The sequence below is a fragment of the Helianthus annuus genome, chromosome 2, assembly GCF_002127325.2.
Source record: "Helianthus annuus cultivar XRQ/B chromosome 2, HanXRQr2.0-SUNRISE, whole genome shotgun sequence".
In the NCBI taxonomy this organism is placed as follows: domain Eukaryota; kingdom Viridiplantae; phylum Streptophyta; class Magnoliopsida; order Asterales; family Asteraceae; genus Helianthus; species Helianthus annuus.
The window spans coordinates 150,370,489-150,382,151 of NC_035434.2; the positions used below are offsets into that span (position 1 = coordinate 150,370,489).

An 11,663-nucleotide genomic window follows, 5' to 3' on the forward strand; every position below is an offset into this window, starting at 1 on the left:
TGACGGCTAGCAGTTTTTCAGATCATCTTACGGGTGATGAACGACGACTAGCGTTTGTCCGATGAGAGATATAAGGGTGTAAGGGGTGCTCACCTAAGAGGTGAGTCCCCTCTCTTACGCCAAACCAATGCTCGTGTGCCACGTCAACTCCCCTCTTAAACTCCCCTAATACCCTAAATTGATGGCGGCACTCCCCTCTTAGGTGAATTGGTTTTTTTTTTTTTTTTTTTTTAAAAAAAAAAAAAAAGGAAACTTTTGATTGGTCCCCTCTCCCTCTCTCCTCCCCCTCTCTTCGGCAGCTCCCCACCGGTTTGTTGCCTCTCTCTACCTCACCGAATGGTTGGCGGCACCATCACTATTAGGCAAGAGGGGTCACCGATGGGAAATCGGTGAGCACCCCGAGTACCCTAAGTTTATGTCTTCAAATGAGAGAAGACAATATATAGAAAGAGATGAGCCTATGTTTTTTTCTTCAAACTGACTAATTTGGCCAGCAAGATGAGCCTATGTGGTTCTAAATCTTTGTTTTTCTGATTTTTTTTTTAAATATTATCTTCAAAACTTTTAAATATTACAAATAACTCCATCGACCTTTGATTGAATGAATAGGTAGTTTTCGTAAATTTATGGTTATGTATTGAATCCATACATATATAAAGAATTTGTTTACCTATAGGCAATTAATACTTCAACTACTAACCACAATAATTTAATACAATATTAAAATTAGGCAACAATTAAACCCTGTCCATCCAATCATTTTTCTTGACACATGAATTATTTTAGAATAAAACAAAACAATAAAGTGGCATGAACATGACACAACAAAGCAAAAAACAAATCAATAAGCAAACAAAACATACAACAAAACCAGTCAAATCTGGCAGATATGATGCATCACCCAACATCAAACTAAATACATAGATGAAATTTAATTTACAATAATAACAATAATAAAATACTAAAAGCCCTCAACTTTTTTATTTCATAAACAACATAAAAATACAGACATAAATTTTATTCAAAAAGGAAACCGGTAAACTTAAAAGGACTCATGAATCCATGATTAAACCTGCAAGAAGCTTGCGTACTTGGCACCGAGGAAAAGCCTTTGGATGCAGAGTAAGGCGTTTTTGGTGACCTCGGCGTTCTCGTGGTTCATCAATTTCATCACGCGCTCTTTTGCTTTGAGGTCGGTGACTATGACGCGGCCTGCAGGATGGTACTGGATAAACTGGGACAGATCAAAGCAAGCAACGGCTAACGCCCTTGGGTCGCTTGATGTTTCCAGTATTGTGAGCAGGACCCGTAAAGTCTACACAAAATAATACATGTTATTAGTTTCGCAAAAGCACTAAAGTTTATTTATTCTTGGGTTATTTTTAGTTTTCAGGGTAAATCTGGACTCTGGAAAGTGTACATTTATTGCTGGTGCAACGTTCGACCTGTCATATAAACCAGAACTCACGATTTTGTTATTGGTTGACTTCCCAAGAGGTCAACCATCAAGGGATTACTCCTGTCCAAACACACAAATGAACCGGACATTTAGCGAACAATTCGTGTTCAGCGAGAAGTTCGTTTGTGTTCGTTTAGTTAAATGAACAAAAATGAACAAAGACCGCGTCCGTTCATTCATGTTCGTGAACTTTCGGTAACGTGTTCGTTTATGTTCGTTTGTGTTCGCTAGTTCTTTAGCGTTTTTAGTTTTTATACTTTATTTAAATACTTCAAAGTTCTGACAAATAAAATGTTAATAAGTATCAGTGTATTATATATTCTGTTCATGAACGCTTGTTTGTCTTTGTTTTTTTCCATTTGTGTTCATGCACATTAGTTTGTGTTAATGAACGTTCGTTGCGCTTGTTGCCTAAAATTAACAAAACGAACACGAACATGTTCATTTCCTTAACGAACGAACACGAACATAAAGTCTCGTTCGGTAAGTGTTCATGGGCAGTTCGTGAACACATATATTTCCTTAACAAACGAACACGTGTTCGTTCGGTTCGTCTGCACTCTGCAGCCCTACACTCCCACCCAAATACACTTAACTGTGGAGTTCTACTCTTATATATCACAACTAATGCGTCTAAAACTTGTTGAGAGTATATGATGTAGGACATTCCTTATATCCTAGTATCTCTCCTAACGTAACGATGTGAGATATCGGGAATTGCCTAGGTATCTCTCCTAAAGTATCCAAAAATCAATAATAAAAATAAAAAGGAGCGTATCGGAAGTTGCTAGAAAATACCTGGAAATCATTCTCTTCAAACCTTGTAATATTCTCTCGCCAGAAATTAGGATCTTTATGCATTGGAGACCAATCAAGATGCCCAAGAAGGACTTCCTGCTTGTACTTGTCAAAAGAGCTCAGTTTCTTGATATTGTCTTTCAGCCCCTCGTCCAGATGATTTAACGCATCCAAGAGATCCTACAAGAATAAACGAGATGATAAATAAAAGAGTATGATGCCATTTCCGTCCCTGAGGTTTGGCCAGTTTGCAACTGATACAAACCCAGAGTTGTTGGGTCAGAATTATTGCTGGATAGAGGTAAACGGGTTGGAGGGAAAGCATTCAAAAATTCAGGAAGTTTGGATGATCCAGAAATTCAGGGAAGTGGGGCATAACTGCTAATTAACTGTCATTAGATTTAGAGTCTTTATATTCAGGTTTTGTTTAGTTTTTTAGGGCTATGGATATTTTATTTGTATTGTGATCTCTGATCAGAATTTAGGAGACTAGCCCCTCTCGAATCGGGCGTGTTTGTTCTTGTTTCAATTTAATCATATTTTCAGTTCCTATCAGCAACTTTCATCCATCATCATCATCATCATCATCATCATCATACAAATCCCACCAATAGGCAATAGCAAAGCTAAGGTAGGGTCTGAGGAGGGTAAGATGTAGACAACCTTACCTCTATCCCATAGGAATAGAGAGGCTGCTTCCAGTGAGACCCCCGGCTCGATGGTAGTTTTGTATCAAGTCTTGGGCATAAGGCACATAACAGTCGGCAATTAAGACAAAGGCCAATTAGTGCATGTACTCCCTTGTCTTTCGACTATCAATGCCACCACATGATGCATGATTAACCATCCCCCTCTTTTAACATTATTTTCACGAAATTAGTAAAATAACGTTAAAATTAGTGCACTTTCACTTTTGCCCCCGAGCGCCCACACATATACATTATATGCGCACTTTCATCTAAAGGTTTGAAATCTTGCCATTTTCATCTGGCTCGTTAACTCCATCCATTTTTCTCCATTAAGTCAGGGGTATTTTCGTCTTTTTTGTTAACTGTCTTAAATAGCAATTCAGTCCACTTTACGCACAAGCATTTAGCATAATGTACAAGTATTAAAAAAAATGAAAATACCCCCTTTAAGTTAACAAAAAAGTCGTAAACACCCCTGACTTAACGAAGAAAAATGGATGGAGTTAACGAACCAGATGAAAATGGCAAGATCAAACCTTTTGGATCCAGATGTGGAAGAACAAACCTTTAGACGAAAGTTGCAAAACTGGCCAAACCTCAATAAAACGGTCAAACATATTAGAATGTCGAGAGTAATTGACTAATCGCTCACCTCGTCACTCCAGGCCTGCGCTTTCAAACTTTGAACAACTTGAGGAAGTCCAATATCAACCATCTGAGCTCCAAACGTTCCTTTTGCAAGCAAGTTTTTGAAAGTCAACACGATCAACCTCACAACCTAGCAATCATTGATGACCCAAACATCCCGAAAGTAATTAGAGTTAATAAATGATTAATGGTATTTTAAATAAAGTGAACGTATATGGAACTGTATGGAAACACCTTCTCCTTTGTTGAACCTTTGACAACCTCCAATAACCGCGGTAGGGCTCTAGATGTAGCTAAGTACTCGATTGCGGGTTCGTAGTAGGATAAGAGCCAAACGCAGAGGCATGTTTCATACAGAAGCTGTTTCACAACAGCTCAAGTTAGTAGTACTCCATAATCAGATAAAAAAGAAACTGAACTGTTATAAAGGCTTCATTGTAGGTGGCAAAACGATTGGGTTGACCTGAAACAATCTTTGCTATGTTTTTTTAATCATATATAGTGAATGCCCATGAATAGTAAATCTATTTTTTAAAGTATTTGTTTTAAACTTTTTAATAATATTTTATTCATAATAGCTTGTGCACGTTAACTATTTTTTTTAAACTAACTCCAAAAATATGTTTATTTTTTCTTCAACATTGCAATATAAATTTTATTGAAAATGGATATTGTGCCACTATCATACCAAACCGTGACGATAAATGAATATCGGTACCAATACCGTGACGATCTGAACCGATCGATATCGTTCGAACAACGATGGTGCCTATACCAGTGTTTGTTTTTATCGTTTTCAGTCCATATAAAACACGTGTTGATTTCTATACCAAGTGCATATATCGTATCGGTACTGTAACAAACCGAACCGATACTCATCGAACATCGCACGAGAAAATACACTAGGTTTAGTTTATTTTATAAATTGTGTCAGATATGATTGCAAACACTATATTTTTTCAATAACACTCACAGCTGTATCTTTTTTCAATAATACTCTTGTTTTTTCTAATAAAACGATTTAGGAGGTTTTATGGTTTAAGAAAATAATTTACCCACTTGACTTGTTCCTTTTTAACCGTTACCCGTTTTGCACATGTTGCCAAAACAGTGGACTACAGTACACACTAGCATTGTAGTTCTATAACCAACTCTTCATAAACCCGTTACCAAATAAATTACCATCATTTAGTGGAAATTACAATTAACCCACTTTTGGGACATTTAGAAACGTAAGGTTACCTGAATTGACTGCTGAGTGGATGCGGGAGAAATTAGTGGCACAAGGAGCTTTACCCCATCAGCTTGAACAAATGCAGACCTAACAACAGGTTCCTTTAACAAAGTTGCTAGGCAGTTGATGGCAGATGGAATGCTACGGTTTGGATGAGAGGGCTTTTTCAGCTGTAAAAAGCAATCCAGTTACCGGTTACCCAAACAGCTTTAAATCAGATTTTATAAATTAAAAAAGAGCAGATTGCCATTTTTGTCCCTGAGGTTTGGCCAGTTTTGCGACTTTCGTCCAAAGGTTTGTTTTTCCGCATCTGGATCCAAAAGGTTTGAAATCTTGTCATTTTCATCCGGCTCGTTAATTCCATCCATTTTTCTTCGTTAAGCCAGAGGTATTTCCGTCTTTTTTGCTAACTTAAAGACTAATTTAATCTTTTTCACTTTATATAAAAAGACTGAATACCCCTGAAAAAGACCGAATTGCCCTTTAAGTTAACAAAAAAGACGAAAAATACCCTGACTTAATGAAGAAAAATGAATGGAGTTATCAAGCCGGATAAAATGACAAGATTTCAAACCTTTTGGATCCAAATGCGAAAAAACAAACCTTTGGACGAAAGTCGCAAAACTGGCCAAACCTCAGGGACGAAAATGGTATTTAACTCTAAATAAAAAAAAATATATTACAACACAAAAGATATGGTGGTACATACCTGAGTACAAAGCCAATCCACTAATCCTTTCAAAACATCATCACTTGAGGTGCCCTTCTTCTTTGAGCCTTCTCCGTTTGCAATCGAACCATTTTTGTTTGACCTAGCACTATATATATAAAAGATACAAATCAATAATGTTTAGAATAAGTACAACCATCTACGAATCTTAATGTATTATGAACATTGGTTTAAGTACCTCACTACCAAAGTAAGTATCTTAGAGCTCTTCTCTTGAATGAACCAGCTACCTTTCCCTAACAATCTGAATTGCAAAAGTATTTGAAATGCTTCAACTATTTGCGAATAAAATCATATATAAATGTAAGTGATAACATATTCAAGAATCACAATTATATTCATTAACATTAGAGCATATTGGTGTCATAACGCAATGCAGTGCAGTACCACAAAGACTTACATATAGTCCCTGTAAACGAACTGAGCGTTCATGAACTATCCGTGAACTTGTTCGGCGGGAAGTTCGTCTATGTCCGTTTATTTAATAAACAAACGAACACGAACACATTTTTTGTTTATTTAATTAAACGAACAAACATGAACACACGTTTTGTTCGTTCATTTATGTTAATGAACGCCCACTTATGTTTCTTTATTTGTGTTCGTTTATGTTCGTTTATTTACATTTGTTTATGCTCTTTTATATAAATAGATATATTCATATAAATATTAAACATAAAAGGAACTTTCTAACTACTTATATAAATATAACTATTGGTAATTGGGCTTTTTTTGTAATAAAAATGGGTTTTCCAATGGAATTTATCGTAATCACTAATTTATTAAAAAAATTACTTTATGTTCGTTTATGTTCAGTAAATTATGTTCATTTGTGTTGTTTATTGTTTTTTAAGTTATGTTCGTTTACGTTCGTGAACTATTCGTTTATAGTTTTAAATGAACGAAAATAAACGAACACGAACATGTCCATTTTCTTAATAAACGAACATGAACAAAGAAATGTGTGCAATCATATGTTCGTGTTCATGTTCGGCTAAAGTTAACTGAACGAGCACGAACATGCCTCTGTTCGTGTTCGTTCAGTTCATTTACGGGCCTACTTACATATAAAAAAACAGCCTACATCATAGATATGCTTCAAATAAAATGATTGAAAGAGAACAACCTCATAAAAGGTTCATAAATATCTTCATCTTCAAGAGATTTATCGTGAAACAACTTTGCTCTTTTGGGGTTTGCTGCAAAAGTGATTACATGATTAACAAGATGAGAAAGGATGAAATAGCACCCACAAGCAAACCAAAGTAAGTGTGATTAATTTGTTTGGTTACCTGTAAGCATCTCATCAATTAAAGCCAACACGTATTCGACAGTGTCCTCTTTCTGTATGTCACGCAAGATGTTGATGAAAACGCGGATATAAGATGCGCCGTCCTGTGACAAAGATATATCTTGTCAGTGCTACCCTAAATGTCATCATATACCATGTAAGGATTATGAGGCTAATTGCAGTATTGTTGTACACAAGTCTACATAAATAGTAAAAGAGGGAGTAAAGTACACGGCTGGTCCTTGTGGTTTATCAAAATTTTGGATTTGGTCCCTAGCTTTCCAAAAGTACACGGATGGTCCCTGTGGTTTACACTTTGTAACGCATTTAGTTCTCAGCTTTTTCCAAAATACATGAATGGTCCCTCTGGTTTGCACTTTGTAACGCATTTAGTCCCTACCTTGGACCTATTAAAACCTTTAAACTTGTTGGCTGGGAACTAAATACGTTACAAAGTGCAAACCACAGGGACCATTCATGTACTTTTGGAAAGCTAGGGACCAAATCCAAAATTTTGGTAAACTACAAGGACCATCCATGTACTTTTTAGAGTCACCGAACAAGTATAATATGATTTTCTATTTATTATATTAGCACACACGAAAGAAAGACAAAAATAAAAGAAAATGTAGTCTTACATTCTCAAGCAGTGGTGCCCTTTCGTTTTCACTCTTTTTGTCATAGCGCCTTAATAGCTGAAGAGCTGTTCCGGTGATCAGCTTAGTAGTCATATAGGTCTCCCATGGGATGTCCCTCCGCAAAACCTTGACATAGAGCAAAATGTTATGCAATGCGTGATGTAGATACTTTATATATAATCAAAATGATAACAGAGAATTTGATTGTGTCACGGTAAAATGTTAGTGAAAGTTGTAATGATGGTGTAAAAGTTATGTCACCCCTTACGTTTTCACTTCATTGACATTTAAATCCTAGCCCAATATGACTAGACTGTTCAAGCCTTATAGGAATGACGAACCGCCACCTCTTAGTTTCTTTACCTTGTTTATTTTTCAGTTCTACCCGCCCGATTGCATAAACCATATGCCTAGGATAAGAGTGAATGATCAGTAAACGTTGATCCATGCCCCACTTTTGCATACACTATGAAATTTCGATATATATGAGTTTATACCTATACAAGAAATGCATTTTTATTACTTTTTAATTGATCTTAATTTACATATTATACCAACCACGACACCTGTTCACGTCACTGCAGAACACGTTAACTTCTACAAGCTCACAACCCGAAAGGGACGAGAATCAAACCATGCAACAAGAATACAAATCCGAAATGAGTATGTAACATCCGTCCCCTCACTTTCCTCACAAGAAGCTCACGGATTTGTTCTCAGTATCCCAAGTGAAAACTTCCCACACACACTTAACTATGGAGTTACTCTCTCATCCACATCCAATACCCCCAAAACGCGTTAGTGGTGTTTAAGGCAGGGCATTCTTATGGCCCAAGCTCTCTCCAGACTCCAGGATGATGTGAAATTCGCCTAAGGTGTCACAGAGTAACTATCCTACATCCCGGAAGTTTAACGGTACTTCAAGCATAAATTCTATCTTAGTTACACAAACACTTAAAGCAGTATTTCATTCAATCTAATTATTCATACAAATAACTAGGCCTGTAAACGAACCGAACGAACACGAACATAGGCATGTTCGTGTTCGTTCATTTAACTTTAACCGAACACGAACATGAACACGAACACGAACATATAATCGAACACATTTTTTTTGTTTGTGTTCGTTCATTAAGAAATTGGGCATGTTCGTATTCGTTCATGTTCATTCGTTTAAAGCCTAAACGAACATTAACGAACATAAACAAAAAAAATTTAACTGAACATATTTGAATAAACATAAACAAACATAAATTAACATGATTGAACAAACAAGTCTAATATATTACAATTCATCCGAAAACACATCTAAATTAGAGTTCATAAATATACTCATTAGTCATATTAAGTAGTTAGAAAACCTAATATTTATAATTTATATAAATCTAACTATTTATGTATTTACTAAAATTTAAACGAAGGTTCATGAACATAAATGAACGAACATAAACGAAGGTTCATGAACATAAATGAACAAAGACAAGGTGTGTTCATGTTCGTTCATTTAATTAAACGAACAATTTTTTTTGTTCGTGTTCGTTCATTTATTAAAAAAACAAACTTCCCGCCGAACAAGTTCATGAACGTTCGATTCGTTTACAGGCCTACAAATAACAATAAGAAACCAAAAAAAGTTACAATTCCACATCAAATAGTTGAATAATCACCCCTAATTAGTCATCAATCATCATACAATACATACATACTCTGCATCAAATATTACAATCAATCAATTACAACGATAACTTTACACCATACTAATCCCTACAATACCTAATCAAGCAAACTCAAAAAAAAAAAAAATGTTCACAATCTAATAAGCCTACAACAGGTCCACATGAATTATAGTTTATCTCGATGCGATTCAAAAATCCGTAAGGATCTAAAACAGGAAGCGGATTGAAACAAATAATCGGTGATTGCTAGGGTTTACGATTACGAGAAATCAACGGGATTAGACGAATGTGATGTGTGTGGATACCTGATCGGAATTGAGCTCGGCTTGATCCGTAGGCATTGAGGAGAATTGGTGCAAATCTGGAGTGAGTTTGTGTGTGTTTGTGTGGTGAGTTTGAGATTTGATTTTGGGGGTGATTGGTTTGTTCACGTTCCAAAAAACAAATGACAGTTATGATTATTATATCTATCTTCTAGACATGCCTATTTCACTTTCAGGTGGGTGTTACAACATCTTTTTACGGATTTCATTATTATTTGTAAATGTAAATTGTCATTTCAGTTTCTGACGTTTGGTCCAAATTGTAATTTTAATCTAAATAGTTTTTTTTTTTCTATTATGGGTCCTTAACTTTTCCATTTTCTTGTCATTTTGATCACATTGCCTAACTCAGTTTAAAAATCTGGTTATAACCAAGGGTATTTTTGGTATAACTGTTGTATAGCGATAACCAGGGGTAGTTTACAACATAATTTATAAACCTCATAATAATTTAATGCTCAAAATACCCCTGATTATAACTTGGTTTTTAGCCTAAGTTAAGCAATGTAATCAAAATGGCAAGAAAAAGGAAAAGTCGGGGACCAGAGGAGAAAAAAAAACTATTTAGACTAAAATGGCATTTTGAATAAAAACTCAGGGACTAAAATGGCATTTTGAATAAAAACTCAGGGACTAAAATGGCAATTTACTCATTCTTTTTTTAGTAAAGTGCAATTTTCAAAATGATTACTAGATCTCTAAACTTGAAATTTGTTGTTGAGTCCCTTATCATCACATTCTGTACCTATTTTGAGTCCTGGATTTAAACTTGGTGAGAATATTTTGTTAGGAAGTAGACGGTTAATATTGAGGTGGAGGGCATAATTGTCTTTTCACCCAGACAAATCGTAAATCGTCGTATTCGTCCTTCGCTTTCCACAAAACTCACGAATTACGTTCTTGTGATTGATCTCAACCCAAGACGCCGACAGCTGAAACTCCGGTTAACTCAAGCTTTTTATTTCTCCACCGATTACCATGGTGACTACTATTTCATTGGACAATTGTAGCAAGAATGAGGGTGAGTGCAACACCGAGCCACCTTGTACTGCATTTTAGGGTGGTTTTTAAGTTCTAGAGCAACCTAAACTTCGAATTCATGTTCGAATGATGCAGGGAGTAGGTTTTTGAGGATATTGTAATGATATTGTACATTATTGATGCTTAATTGCGTTTCTAACCATTGATCAGGGTTTGTTTTTTTGTTGAACTCTTAGGTTTTTTTGTTGCTCACTCTTAAAAGGTTTTTTGATGATCAGGTCAAGGGTTTTTTATTGATCAGGATTTAATGTAATAATCGATATTACCTTTATATTTAATGAACACTGTTACTAAATGAAAGTTTTAACAGTTCAAAGTTGTGGTTTCATGTTACTTTTTTTTTAAAGGCCAACAAATTTTTATTAAACCTGAGCTAACAAGTGTTAGACCACACCAGGTACAAAGGAAACAAAACTACAAGCTCATACACGAGACCTCCATATTACACCATTGTTCCCACATTACATTACGCGCTTTTGCACGGTTTCTAAACCAAAGAAAGCCCATATTTAATATTTCTTGTTTTACTCCAGCCAAAGTCACCTCCTTTTGGTTAAATATCATGTTATTCCTGTTCCTCCAGATCCCCCAAAAGGTTACGAGAACAACAAAGTGCACTAGCTTCTTCCATCTACGTGACCCTCGAACCCGGTTGTGGAAATCCAACGCATCCCCTAGTGATGACACTAGGAGCCTCGGGCTTCTTATCCACTGAGCAATGAAGTCCCAAATTGCAGTGGCGAACCGGCAACCTGCAAAGAAATATCCAAACTTTCCTCCTCTTCACCGTAAAACTTGCATATGTAGGAATCTAACTGAACGTTTTGACAACTCAATGCAACCATAGTTTGAACCCGATCCAGATTAATTCTCCACACAAGGAAGTTCACATTTAGTGGATCCCACTTATTCCACTCAAAACCCGATCCTACAGTCGTGTAACCCAACTGTTGAATCAGACTCCTTAAACTTTGGACAGAGAATTTACCTAAGGCATCCAGGCAGCACCTCCACATGTCTTCGCCCCTAGTATTTTCGACCAACATGAGTGACGTGTGTGCGAGTGTGTATAATTTAGATATATTTTAAGCACTTTTTACTCGCGAATCAAGCTTTAAATTTATAAAACACGATAT

General features: G+C 36.0%; 1 protein-coding gene across 1 annotated transcript; it reads right to left on the bottom strand.

Moving 5' to 3' along the window:
* Window positions 1-826: 826 nt before the first annotated feature.
* On the bottom strand, window positions 827-9,625 carry LOC118487607 (V-type proton ATPase subunit H-like). Its single transcript, XM_035984589.1, has 11 exons — window positions 9,469-9,625; window positions 7,488-7,613; window positions 6,851-6,953; window positions 6,685-6,757; window positions 5,737-5,802; window positions 5,538-5,646; window positions 4,837-4,998; window positions 3,829-3,954; window positions 3,599-3,724; window positions 2,258-2,437; window positions 827-1,315 (listed from the first exon to the last, which is right to left on the bottom strand). The coding sequence occupies exons 1-11, from the start codon at window positions 9,502-9,504 to the stop codon at window positions 1,067-1,069; spliced, it is 1,356 nt and encodes a 451-aa protein (XP_035840482.1). The 5' UTR covers window positions 9,505-9,625; the 3' UTR covers window positions 827-1,066.
* Between the last annotated feature and the right edge of the window lie 2,038 nt (window positions 9,626-11,663).